Genomic DNA, 14,303 nt, shown 5'->3' with positions numbered 1-14,303 from the left:
AACTGGGGATTGGTCGGGGTTGGACTAGATGACCTCCTGAGGTCCCTTCCAACCCTGATATTCTATGATTCTACGATTCTAGGTAAGGATTTCTACTTTGAACTGAGATGCAGATTGGAGAATTGTCTGTTGTTAACATGTGCACCTCCCCCAACCCCCGCACCCGATCAGTCAGTGGCAGAGCTGAGAATGGAACCCAGGAGTCCTTTTTCCCAGTTCCAGTTTTTTAATCACTAAGAAACATTCCTGCCTTAATTAAAATATTGTCTCGCACATCGTTGAAGCTTGCTCATGAGAGCCCCAAAATGGAATGAAATGGTCTATTTCTTGGTCCAAAGCCATTGCAATGTTAACAGTAAACCAGCAGGGCAATGGACAGATGTTAACACACTGAGGTGGTACGGGTAACACTGGGAAAGAGTTGTTTCTTGACATAGGTTGCATCACTTAAATGTGTCTCTGTGCTGGGGGTGGATTTCATGTGAATTTTATCTCCAGTCCTTTCTGCTAATCCCGGGGATAAATGCTGGTAATCTGTGACTGCATCGTGGTAAACCAGCCACTTAGAAATCAGAGATTCTCTCTGCTTTAAGACTTCCCTTGGCACTTTATAATAGCATAGAATTTGTACCTTGTGTTGTGTCCTGATCCAAATGGAGGATAAGTAAATGCATGTATTGTTGAATCTGTTTTTATGTAAAAAGCTCCTGGTATTTGAATATAAAGTGAACACCACCTGTTCATGTTCCTGAAGGGCGTCTGTCATCCCAGCCTCAGACTGAGAGCGCTCTGCCAGAAAGCATGCTGCTTGGTAAAGCTAGAATAGAGGTGGCAAAGCAGAACGGTACTGCTAATCTCTGGGAGGGTGGACACTGGACCTGTGTTAAAATGGATGAAATAAGAGGCTTACACACATGTAAATATGGCAACAGTAGCCTTCTCCCTCGGCCTCACCCTGACTGCTGTGGTAATTGAAATAATGATGGTGCTTTTGGTTTTGATATGGAAAGTGACTCATGGTAGCATGTCTGTAGAGGTCAGTGCTACTTGGGGAAAGGAGAAAATTCTCTCTCTCTCTCTCTCTCAACATATTTCTGCCTGGTTTGGTAGATAGATTCGACACAGCCAGGGCAGATCTGTCTAATGGGGAAAGTCACATGTTCAAGCCCTTATCTTTGTATAATTTGAGGCTTAAATATTAGTTATAACCCAGTCATGAGCAATTGTTCATATCCCTCTTGGTTACTGCAGGCCTGCCCAGTTTTAATTCACTCGGCTCTAATTTTACAGTGGGGAACTTGACGTGTGGATGGCTGTAAGATGCAAAGAAATCACCAGATGTAGTGCAGTCAGCAGCTGAGCAGAGATTGCTGAATGGGGGGTCAGTTTGGAATAGGAAGTGTTTGTTAGGGATGAGGTTGGGGCAGACCTACCTCCCTAGCAATCCCAGGCTTCTGGGGCCAAATGCATTAACTGACAGTATTGGAAACAAAATAATACCCAGCTGTTCTAGCGTTTGTCATCAGCAGAGTGTGAGGCCCTTCACAGAGCAGGGCAGTATCTACAGCATTATCTGTTTTTTACAGTTGGGGAAACTGAGGCACAGAAGGGCAGTGACTTGCCCAAGGTACCTGGCAGGCCAGTGGCAGAGCTGGGAATAGAGCCCAGGTTTCCTGAGTCCAGTCCAGTGCTCTCTCCACTAGACCCCACTGCCTCACAATTAACTAAACTGTCATGTGCAGTCATTTGCCTTTCAAAATGTTCTTTCCTGGAACCTTAGAAGCCTTAATGCCCTAGGAGCCAAAGCCTGATTATAGTTACTCTGGGATAAAGCCCACAAGCCTCAAGGCAACTGCCAGCTCAGTTGTCTGCTACATGCTGGCAGGCCACCTTTCACAGACTTGTTTAGGTTAATCAGCAAATTTGCGGATGATACTAAACTGGGAGGAGTGGTAGATACGCTGGAGGGGAGGGATAGGATACAGAAGGACCTAGACCAATTGGAAGATTGGGCCAAAAGGAATCTGATGAGGTTCAATAAGGATAAGTGCAGGGTCCTGCACTTAGGACGGAAGAACCCAATGCACAGCTACAGACTAGGGACCGAATGGCTAGGCAGCAGTTCTGCGGAAAAGGACCTAGGGGTGACAGTGGACGAGAAGCTGGATATGAGTCAGCAGTGTGCCCTTGTTGCCAAGAAGGCCAATGGCATTTTGGGATGTATAAGTAGGGGCATAGCGAGCAGATCGAGGGACGTGATCGTTCCCCTCTATTCGACATTGGTGAGGCCTCATCTGGAGTACTGTGTCCAGTTTTGGGCCCCACACTTCAAGAAGGATGTGGATAAATTGGAGAGAGTCCAGCGAAGGGCAACAAAAATGATTAGGGGACTGGAACACATGAGTTATGAGGAGAGGCTGAGGGAGCTGGGATTGTTTAGCCTGCAGAAGAGAAGAATGAGGGGGGATTTGATAGCTGCTTTCAACTACCTGAAAGGGGGTTCCAAAGAGGATGGCTCTAGACTGTTCTCAATGGTAGCAGATGACAGAACGAGGAGTAATGGTCTCAAGTTGCAGTGGGGGAGGTTTAGATTGGATATTAGGAAAAACTTTTTCACTAAGAGGGTGGTGAAACACTGGAATGCGTTACCTAGGGAGGTGGTAGAATCTCCTTCCTTAGAGGTTTTTAAGGTCAGGCTTGACAAAGCCCTGGCTGGGATGATTTAACTGGGAATTGGTCCTGCTTTGAGCAGGGGGTTGGACTAGATGACCTTCTGGGGTCCCTTCCAACCCTGATATTCTATGATTCTATGATTCTAATCTGGGTGCTTTCTTCCGTGCTGATTGTTTGTATTATTGGGGACTGGTGACTTCAGCAGAACAGATCAAAGTACCTTCCTCAGGAACAGCAGGGAAAGCTGTATAACCGCTCAGAATAGTAACATGCAGGCGTGTGAATGGTTCACTTCTGTTGTCTGTCCAGGCAGTGTAAACTCTAACTTCTAACCTTTGTCCCCTCTTCATGCAGCGCGGAGCGAAACCTAAAAAGGTGGTGCATTTTTTTTGGCAATTAATCTGTACGTCGCAGAATCTCCTGGCCGCATGAAATGCCCCCAAATACATCTCGGCTCATTGTCACTCATTGCTGATGTGCCTTCCATTGTATGGTCGCATGTTTACTCATTGCATGTGTTCCCCTTCTCCGGCGCCTAGATTGGCCCAGCTTGCTTACAAGATGCTAGGTAATTAGAGTCCACATGACTGACTGGGGGAAGAGCATTGCTTTGTGGGAAGGTATCCTTCACCACTTCTCAGCCTGCCACACAACCTGGTAGGGAACATGGGCTCATAAACCAAACAATGTTGTTTTACTTGGGAGTTCTGAGAACTTTCTGCTGTTTCTTCACAGCAACAGGGTAAAGCTTTCACACCAGTACTGGGTGTGAGTTAACTATTTGTACTTGTGAAATGTGCCCATCATATTTCTCTCTGGGTGCATGTATTGAAATTCTTGAAACCAACACACAAGAGTTGGCTTTAGAATCCAAAGGCCCAACACAAGTATTGTGATCTTCATCCTATAGCTTAGGCTGATACGTTAACCTTGGCTTTCACATTCCGTTGCCTTGTGTTTCCTTCCAGCTATTGCTGTAATGGATGTAAATCTCCTGTGTAAAGCCCCAACAGTGTGCTCAGAGCTGTGCACCCTAGATGTAGGCAGACTCCCTGCCCCATTGAATTTACTGTCTAAAGGGAGAGATGAAAACAGACAGTGACTGCTCTGGATGATCAAAGAGGTGTTGTCATAGGGCCTGGTATGGTTTTTGAATCGATGTGTAACAGTTTGCTAAGGGAGGCAGGTTGTCACTGGACTATTTTGTGGTATCAGAAATAGAAAGTATCAGAAATAGATAGCCAAGAAGATAAACTCAGAAATAGGGAAAACACTGTCTCAAAAGAGCAAAAAATCTGAATTTGGAAGCAGGTACTGCTGGCTAACGAACGTTTTCTTTCTGCTTTGAAGACAAGTCGCCATTTTCCCTAAATGTAATACTTGTAAAATGACAAAAAGAAAAGGAGGACTTGTGGCACCTTAGAGACTAACCAATTAGTCTCTAAGGTGCCACAAGTCCTCCTTTTCTTTTTGCGAATACAGACTAACACGGCTGTTACTCTGAAACCTGTAAAATGACAGTTTTTCCCAAATCCCTCTTTTTCAGACACTAACTTTTCTCCTGAAAGAGCCACCTCCCTTACACCCACCCCTGTTATATCGTGGCAGCAGCCAGGGAAAAAGAGAAGGCCAGAAAATCCCCACAAATCTGTTGTTTGTTTCAAATTGCAGTTGTAGCAAAAGGAAAGCTATGCGGGTCTCGGCGGAGCCGAGCAGTCTGATGGGGGAATGTTGTAACTTTGACAAGGCAATCCTGCAAACACTCTAGGCATCCAGATGCTACAGTGATGGGCCCACTAGAAATGCCAAAGAGAGGTGGTGAGACAGTACCTGCTTGTTCCTGTGAGGGATGGCACATAGGCTGCCAGCTCGTGCTGCTGTGACGCTTTCCCTTCCAGTCTATAGAACCCTTTGGCACTTGGGAGGAGAGAGAATCCGAGCCCAGAACTGCGTCTGTCCCTTCCCAAACCGTGCACCAATGGGGAGCAGAGCAGGAGGTGAAGCTGTGCTCCCCTGGAAGTTTGGAGTTCTGGGTGATACTGTAGTAACTGTTCCAAGCCTCTTTGTTCTGACCTCCTGTGTGACCTCTGGCCAGTCTGAAATCTCCGCATGTGTCTGAGCTTACTGATCTGCATGCGCTTGGCCCTGTTACTTCACTCTCCCGCTAGCTCTTGTCCCTGCTATTTTGCATGCTGCTATTACTCACACCCAGCTCTGGCTTTCCTGGCCCTGTACGCTTTCTATACAATCTTTAGAGTGTGTTGATTTTACTTTCCAGTTTTGCCTTACTTCATTGTGAAGATCGCCGCTGAATTGGGTTGGTGGCAGGCTGTGCACATACGGTACCATCTGTTCAGAGTATTAATTGTCTCATTCTAAAAGGAGTAATTATAAATCAAACCGATACCAGAGAGCCCATGACACAAGTGGGGTTTCCTCACTAACACTGTGGGACTAACCCTGAGATGGAAACCGAGATCAGACAGGTATGTCCTAGAACTTCCACCCAGTGTGACAAACCAGACTCAGCTCATTTGTAAAATTTCTTCTCGACCTGCTCCTCACAGTTCCATTTTAAGGGTTGAAACCGTCAATCAACTTGCTGGCTCTTTTCCTTGCGGCCCTTGTGACCATTTTAGTGTCTGGGAATCCAAGGTTCTATTTGGTAAAACTACTAATGCTTAAAAAGAAATAACATCATTAGTAGGCAAATCCGTATGAATGAGATTAGGTAATTCTTTGCAGTGCATGGTATATGCTGGGCTTTAATCGGTTTAAAAGATGTTTCCTCCTGCTCTATTTTGGGTGGCAGATTGCCCACCTCTTAAACTGGGGCAAAGAGCAAATACAAATAATCAACGCTCTTCCACTCTCTGCCTGCCATCTGGATCCCAGTGTTCAGCAGGGAGGGTGGAATAGGTAGCCTCTTGCCTCAAGGGTATTGCCTCTCTTCATGACCTTCAGTGAGTAACACTAACTCCACCCTGGCCTCCACTGGGGTCAGAGTGACTCTTCTCGAGGGCTCCCAGTTGCCTATTTCTCTCAAGGATCGAGACAGTTGCTGTTTCCACATGACACGTCAAAGAACTTCTGCTGCACCTTTGGGTCAGTTTCCTTTAAGGCCTGCATACTGGGTGCAGGGGGAGGCCAGGAGCTTCTTGCTGGTAACCATGGAGCTGTGCAGTAGCACAAAGTCTTACAGAGCAATGAAGTTCATATTCCTCCCCAAAGGTATCTGCTGCTCTTGTCCTTCTGCATTCATCCCACCAGAGATGCCAAGGACAGGCGTTGTGAATCTGCTGAGGGGAGCAGTTGATGTTTCGGCCCATGCTGCACTTGCACAAATAAAGAACGCAGCTGAGTGAACAGCTGCAGTGCGCTTCTGGCCCAGCTCACTAGGGAGTGCAACACCGGGAGAGTGCTGAAACCTCCTGCCACCTGCAGTGTGACAGGTCGGTGGAGAAGGGAGAGTAAGCTAGCTGTTTAAAGGCAGCAAGATGGCCGTTCTCTCCAGTTTTGGAATGAAATTACAGCTCACACAGTCTTCTGTTCATTGCTACAGTGTGGTCTGGCATAGCAGTTACTGTGCAGGGAGCAAGTCCTGCCTCAGATACCTGGGACTGTTCCCCCTCCCTGAAATGTCAGCCTTGCAGTAGAATAGTGGCATGTAAGAGCTGCAAAAACTGACATCTGAGGGGTTAAATGAGCGAAAAGCTTGACCCCTTTCTGTCTTAACCCAAACCTGTAGGTATCTGCCTTGGAAATGTCAGTAGCTCAGCCTGGAATCATGTCCACCAGGGAGTGGTGGAAAAGCCATTCGTTTATGTGCAGGTTGGCACAGGAGCCTGGCAGTTCAGGCTGTGGTAACGCTGGAAGCAGGGACCCAGGAGCTTTTCTGCTCCCATGTGCTGAGAGGCTCTGGTCAGATGTGAGTAATCAGCGTCGCCATTTTCGTGGGACCAGCTTCCGGCACCAGCTTTTTCTTCCTTGAGGAGACAAGGTTTTTAAGCTCTGAGATGCCCCAAGGTGCAGGTCATTTAAGGAGACTGACCCCAATCAGTAATGGGGAGAGATGCCCAAGATTCCGTAAGCAGCTTGGGAAATAGCAAAGGGCAGAAGCAGTTGAAGATGGTTGTGGTGGGCACTGCCCTACTCTGTTTTCCATGAGATACAGCCTGACCTCTGCTCAGAAAGATGGGCAGTGTCCTGTTCCCACATTCAGGGATCCAGGCCTCCCTGGACAGTGGCTTTGGAGAGTTTACTTACGGGATTATGGGCAGTTGCATGGAATGCCCAGGCTGGTGCATAGTGTCCTGTTGACTCAGCCCTGGTGTACACTACAAGTTTAGGTCGAATTTAGCAGTGCTAGATCGATTTAACCCTGCACCCATCCACACAACGAAGCCATTTTTGTCGACTTAATGGGCTCTTAACATTGATTTCTGTACTCCTCCCCGATGAGGGGATTAGCGCTGAAATTGACATCGCTGGGTCGAATATGGGTTAGTGTGGATTCAGTTTGACGGTATTGGCCTCCGGGATCTATCCCACAGTGCTCCATTGTGACCGCTCTGGACAGCACTCTGAACTCAGATGCACTGGCCAGGTAGACAGGAAAAGCCCCGCAAACTTTTGAATTTCATTTCCTGTTTGGCCAGTGTGGCAAGGTGATCAGCACAGGTGACCGTACAGATCTCATCAGCAGAGGTGACCATGGAGTCCCAGAGTTGCAAAAGAGCTCCAGCATGGACTGAACGGGAGGTACTGGATCTGATCGCTGTATGGGGAGATGAATCCGTGCTATCAGAACTCCGTTTCAAAAGACGAATGCCAAAATATTTGAAAAAATCTCCCAGGGCATGAAGGACAGAGGCTATCACAGGGACCTTCAGCAGTGCCGCATGAAACTTAAGGAGCTTAGGGAAGCCTACCAAAAAACCCAAGAGGCAAACGCCCACTTGGGGTCAGAGCCCCAGACATGCCGCTTCTATGATGAGCTGCATGCAATTCTAGGGGATGCCCCCACCCCTGCACGTGGCCCCTTGCAAGGGGGGAGTCTCACACAACAGGAATGAGGATTTTGGGGACAAGGAAGATGATAGCGCACACCAGGCATGCGGAGAAGCTGTTTTCCCCTACAGCCAGAAACTGTTTATCACCATAGATCTAATACCCTCCCAACCCGGGCTCCCGGACCTCAAAGGTGGAGAAGGAAGCTCTGGTGAGTGTACCTTTGTAAATATAATACATGGTTTAAAAGCAAGTGTGTTTAATGATTACTTTGCCCTGCAGACTTAGGATGCATTCGCGGCCTGTACAGCTACTGGAAAAGTCTATTAACGTGTCTGGGGATGGGGTGGAAATCCTCCAGGGACATCTCAATGAAGCTGTCCTGGAGGTATTCCCAAAGCCTTTGCAGCCTTATTGCATCCTCCATGGTAGGACACTTTACCATGGCAGGCCAGTAGCACGTAGCCTGGAATCATTGCATAAGAAAGCATGGCAGCTTGTGGTCCCAGTCTTTGCTGGCATTCAAGCAACATCCGTTCTTTATCTCTCTCTGTTATCCTCAGGAGAGTGATATAATTCATGGTCACCTGGTTGAAATAGGGGAATTTTATTCAGGGGACATTGAGGTGGCCGTTCCTGCTGGGCTGTTTGCCTGTGGCTGAAAAGAAATCATCCCCACTGTTAGCCACGCGGTGGGGGGAGGGATGAAGCGATCATCCCAGAGAATTGGGTGTGTGTGGGGGGGGTGGGGGGAGAAGGGTTAGTTGGGTTTGTACTGTATGTTAACCTGAAAACATCAGCCTCTCCTTTTAAACGGCCAGTGTGTCTCTTTCAGTTTTAATCTCCCTTTTTTTCCTCCCACAGCTGCAAATGTTTCAACGCTACGACTAGTATCTCCGTCCCAGAGGCTAGCGCAGATAAGAAGTGGGAAAAAAACACACTCGCGATGAAATGTTCTCTGAGCTCATGCAGTCCATCCAAACTGAAAGAGCCCAGCAGAATGCGTGGAGGCAGACAATGGCAGAGTCTAGGAAAGCACAAAATGAACGTGAGGACAGAAGGCGGGAGCAACAGGAGAGGTGGCGGGATCAAGAGGAAAGGTAGCGGCAGCATGATGAGAGGAGGCAGGATGCAATGCTGAGGCTACTGGAGGATCAGACGGATGTGCTTCGGCGTATGGTTGAGGTGCAGGAAAGGCACAGACCGCCACTGCAGCCCCTGTGTAACCAACCGCCCTCCTCTGCAAGTTCCATAGCCTCCTCACCCAGACGCCCAAGAATGCGGGGTGGGTGGGCCTCCGGGCACCCAACCACTCCATCCCAGAGGACTGCTCAAGGAACAGAAGGCTGGCATTCAATAAGTTTGGAAGTGCAGTGTGGCTTTGTCCTTCCCTCCTCCCCCACCCCTCCTGGGCTACCCTGGCAGTTATCCCCCTATTTGTGTGATGAATTAATAAAGAATGCATGAATTTGAAACAACATAATGACTCTATTGCCTCTGCAAGCAGTGATGGCGGTGGGGGGGTTGGCTTACAGGGAAGTAGAGTGAACCAAGAGGGCGGGTTTTCATCAAGGAGAAACAAACAGAACTGCCACACCGTAGCCTGGTCAACCATGAAGCTGGTTTTCAAAGCTTCTCTGTTGCATCGCCCTCCTGTGCTCTTCTTACAGCCCTGGTGTCTGGCTGCGCATAATCAGCGGCCAGGCGATTTGCCACAAGTTCCCACCCCGCCATAAACGTCTCCCCCTTACTCTCACAGATATTGTGGAGCACATAGCAAGCAGTAATAACAATGGGAATATTGGTTTCGCTGAGGTCTAACTGCGCCAGCGTGCTTTTAAATGTCCAAATGCACATTCTACCACCATTCTGCACTTGCTCAGCCGAAAGTTGAACAGCTCCTGACTACTGTCCTGGCGGTCCGTGTATGGCTTCACGAGCCATAGCATTAAGGGGTAGGCTGGGTCCCCAAGGATAACTATAGGCATTTCAACATCCCCAATCATTATTTTCTGGTCTGGAAAGTAAGCCCCTTGCTGCAGCTGTTCATACAGACCAGAGTTCCTGAAGATGCGAGCGTCATGTACCTTTCCCAGCCATCCCACCTTGATGTTGATGAAACGCCCCTTGTGATCCACCAGTGCTTGCAACACCTGGGAAAAGTACCCCTTTCGGTCTGTGTACTAGCTGCCTTGGTGGTCCGGTCCCAAGATAGGGATATGCGTTCTGTCTATGGTCCCACCATAGTTAGGGAATCCCATTGCAGCAAAGCCATCTGCTATGACCTGCACATTTCCCAGAATCACTATCCTTGTTAGCAGCAGCTTAGTGATTTCATTGGCTACTTGGATCACAGCAGCCCCCACAGTAGATTTGCCCACTCCAAATCGAAAGAATAGTAAATATGGCAGGCGACCAGCTTGGCTTAATGGTGAAATCCTAGCGGATCTTAAACATAAAAAAGAAGCTTACAAGAAGTGGAAGGTTGGACATATGACCAGGGAAGAGTATAAAAATATTGCTCGGGCATGTAGGAATGTTATCAGGAGGGCCAAATCGCACCTGGAGCTGCAGCTAGCCAGAGATGTCAAGAGTAACAAGAAGGGTTTCTTCAGGTATGTTGGCAATAAGAAGAAAGCCAAGGAATGTGTGGGCCCCTTACTGAATGAGGGAGGCAACCTAGTGACAGAGGATGTGGAAAAAGCTAATGTACTCAATGCTTTTTTTGCCTCTGTTTTCACTAACAAGGTCAGCTCCCAGACTGCTGCGCTGGGCATCACAAAATGCGGAAGAGATGGCCAGCCCTCTGTGGAGATAGAGGCGGTTAGGGACTATTTAGAAAAGCTGGACGTGCACAAGTCCATGGGGCCGGACGAGTTGCATCCAAGAGTGCTGAAGGAATTGGCGGCTGTGATTGCAGAGCCACTGGCCATTATCTTTGAAAACTCGTGGCGAACCGGGGAAGTCCCGGATGACTGGAAAAAGGCTAATGTAGTGCCAATCTTTAAAAAAGGGAAGAAGGAAGATCCTGGGAACTACAGGCCAGTCAGCCTCACCTCAGTCCCTGGAAAAATCATGGAGCAGGTCCTCAAAGAATCAATCCTGAAGCACTTGCATGAGAGGAAAGTGATCAGGAACAGCCAGCATGGATTCACCAAGGGAAGGTCATGCCTGACTAATCTAATCGCCTTTTACGATGAGATTACTGGTTCTGTGGATGAAGGGAAAGCAGTGGATGTATTGTTTCTTGACTTTAGCAAAGCTTTTGACACGGTCTCCCATAGTATTCTTGTCAGCAAGTTAAGGAAGTATGGGCTGGATGAATGCACTATAAAGTGGGTAGAAAGCTGGCTAGATTGTCGGGCTCAACGGGTAGTGATCAATGGCTCCATGTCTAGTTGGCAGCCGGTATCAAGTGGAGTGCCCCAAGGGTCGGTCCTGGGGCCGGTTTTATTCAATATCTTCATAAATGATCTGGAGGATGGTGTGGATTGCACTCTCAGCAAATTTGCGGATGATACTAAACTGGGAGGAGTGGTAGATACGCTGGAGGGGAGGGATAGGATACAGAAGGACCTAGACCAATTGGAAGATTGGTCCAAAAGGAATCTGATGAGGTTCAATAAGGATAAGTGCAGGGTCCTGCACTTAGGACGGAAGAACCCAATGCACAGCTACAGACTAGGGACCGAATGGCTAGGCAGCAGTTCTGCGGAAAAGGACCTAGGGGTGACAGTGGACGAGAAGCTGGATATGAGTCAGCAGTGTGCCCTTGTTGCCAAGAAGGCCAATGGCATTTTGGGATGTATAAGTAGGGGCATAGTGAGCAGATCGAGGGACGTGATCGTTCCCCTCTATTCGACATTGGTGAGGCCTCATCTGGAGTACTGTGTCCAGTTTTGGGCCCCACACTTCAAGAAGGATGTGGATAAATTGGAGAGAGTCCAGCGAAGGGCAACAAAAATGATTAGGGGACTGGAACACATGAGTTATGAGGAGAGGCTGAGGGAGCTGGGATTGTTTAGTCTGCAGAAGAGAAGAATGAGGGGGGATTTGATAGCTGCTTTCAACTACCTGAACGGGGGTTCCAAAGAGGATGGCTCTAGACTGTTCTCAATGGTAGCAGATGACCGAACGAGGAGTAATGGTCTCAAGTTGCAGTGGGGGAGGTTTAGATTGGATATTAGGAAAAACTTTTTCACTAAGAGGGTGGTGAAACACTGGAATGCGTTACCTAGGGAGGTGGTAGAATCTCCTTCCTTAAAGGTTTTTAAGGTCAGGCTTGACAAAGCCCTGGCTGGGATGATTTAACTGGGAATTGGTCCTGCTTTGAGCAGGGGGTTGGACTAGATGACCTTCTGGGGTCCCTTCCAACCCTGATATTCTATGATTCTAAATTGATTCCTGACTGACCGGTAGCTATCTGGCGTTGCAAGCTTCCAGAGGGCTATTGCCACTCGCTTGTGAACTGTGAGGGCTGCTCTCATCTTGGTATTCTTGCGTTTCAGGGCAGGGGAAAGCAAGTCACAAAGTTCCATGAAAGTGCCCTTACACATGTGAAAGTTTTGCAGCAACTGAGAATCATCCCAGACCTGCAACACTTGCGATCCCACCAGCCTGTGCTTGTTTCCCGGGCCCAGAATCGGCGTTCCACGGCATGAGCCTGCCCCATTGCCACCAGGATGTCCAAATTGCTGGGGCCACTGCTTTGAGAGAAGTCTGTGCCCATGTCCTCGTCACTCTTGTCACCGTGCTACCATCGCCTCCTCGCCTGCTTTTGCAGGTTCTGGTTCTGTACATACCCCAAGACAATGTGAGAGGTATTTACAATGCTCGTAACTGCTGCGGTGATCTGAGTGGGCTCCATGCTTATCGTGGTGTGGCGTCTGCAGGAGAGCAGAATGCCAGCGGAAGCGGTCGTTCAATGACGATGGTTTGCAGACCTACTGCACCGTCTGCTGCCAGGACACAACAGCTGAGCGGGTTGCACATTCGCCTTGTCATGGCGAGACAAGAGCTGCTGAGCAGAGTGTCAGCGGAAGTGGCTCTGCGAGACCACCAGGAGAGCAGAGTGGCAGCGGAAGAGGTGGCTGACGACCTGTGAGGTGGATTCAGGAGAGCAGGAGAGCTGAGTTGCAGCGAAAGTGGGAGCCCATGAGAGACAACATGGATAAATTCGCTATCGAGACAAGAGCAGGAGAGCAGAGTGGCAGCGGAAGTGGTGGTTCGATGATGACGGTTAGCAGTCTTACCGCACCGTCTGCTGAAAGCAGTATGGCGCCCGCATGGAAAAAAAGGCACAAAACGATTCTCTGCCGTTGCTTTCACGGAGGGAGGGGTGGCACATGTACCCAAAACCACTGCGACAATGTTTTTGCCCCATCAGGCATTGTGAACTTAACCCAGAATTCCAATGGGCGGTGGAGACTGCGGGAACTGTGGGATAGCTACCCCCAGTGCAACGCTCTGAAGGTCGACACTAGCCTCGGTACTGTGGACGCACTCCTCCGACTTAATGCGCTTAGTGGGGACACGCACAATCGACTGTATAAAATTGCTTTCTAAAAGCATAAGCTCACTTCATCGGATGGGCAGATTGTGGCTGGCAGAGTTGTCTGAAGCTGAAACCGAGGGCCTGCTCCATCTGATACTGGAAGTTTGAGGCCTTTGTGAGGGGGAGTGTAGCCAGCTAGTGCTTTGTCCATTTTACACCACAGCTGAATGGAGACAATGAAAAACTTTGTTTCTAGGGCGCATTATTGGGAGTTGATTCAGTGATTCATCAAATAGTTTGCATCTGCCCCATAGCAGGTGGCTTGGAGCCAGTCTGTTCCCTGCCTTTATTTTAGCCGAGCTTTATAATTCTCTGTACGCAGAATCTACCCAAGCTTCATCCTGTGACCTATAAAAGCAGCCCCATTGCTTGTACCATCACAGAGACCATTCAGCTATCAGCAGAACATTCATTGCTCTGGACTCATTTTTAAGGGTTGTATTCTGAGCCCAAGTACAAAAGATTCATAACAAACAGGGCTCCCTTGTCTCTCATGCATGCAGCAGCTGCTGCTACTTTGTCCATCTCGTGTTACATCTCTTGTTCTACTACTTCACGAAAGCTCATGCTCAAATAAATTGGTTAGTCTCTAAGGTGCCACAAGTCCTCCTTTTCTTTTTGCGAATACAGACCAACACGGCTGTTACTCTGAATACTTCACACAGTGTTCACTCCCAGGGGCCTCTCTTGGGAGTTTGTGTACTGTACTAATGTCTCCGTTTCTTGAGCAGATGCGCCTGCTCTGTCCTTGAGGGACCCAGGTGCATGTCTGCTTATGGATGCTCTGAGTTTTGATTTTCTTTAAAGAAAATGGAACGACCCAAGCCTGATTTAATTTTTTAAATGAAAGAAGAACCAGATGATCCTTCTGAAGTGTGTGTTTCTCATCTGGATTGCAGGGCGGACATGTCAGTTTTCCTGTGCCTGCGTGTGTGTATGTGTGGTGAGGGGACAGAATGGATCCCATGCACTTGAGAACTCTTCTTTTACAGTGAATTCTTCACTTAGCTGGCAAACATTTCTCTCGCCCAGCCTATAAGCTGTGATGACAGTGTGTAATTTCTCT

At 48.4% G+C, this 14,303-nt stretch overlaps 1 protein-coding gene across 10 annotated transcripts in view; it reads left to right on the top strand.

Moving 5' to 3' along the window:
• Nucleotides 1–14,303, top strand: part of DCTN1 (dynactin subunit 1) — a 144,032-nt gene that overhangs the window by 73,126 nt on the left and 56,603 nt on the right. For 8 of the 10 annotated variants that reach the window (XM_084626590.1, XM_084626589.1, XM_084626588.1 and 5 more), the window contains exon 5: nt 3,028–3,048. The exons of the other annotated variants lie outside the window; for them this stretch is intronic. In XM_084626590.1, coding sequence (XP_084482716.1) covers nt 3,028–3,048 — 21 coding nt within the window. The remainder of the gene's footprint in view (nt 1–3,027; nt 3,049–14,303) is intronic. 10 annotated transcript variants of the gene reach the window in all.

This window comes from Lepidochelys olivacea (genome assembly GCF_965140295.1).
Source record: "Lepidochelys olivacea isolate rLepOli2 genome assembly, chromosome: 4".
Taxonomy (NCBI): domain Eukaryota; kingdom Metazoa; phylum Chordata; order Testudines; family Cheloniidae; genus Lepidochelys; species Lepidochelys olivacea.
The sequence above is the reverse complement of the archived record's forward strand: the minus strand, read 5'-3'. Positions and strand labels throughout refer to the sequence as shown.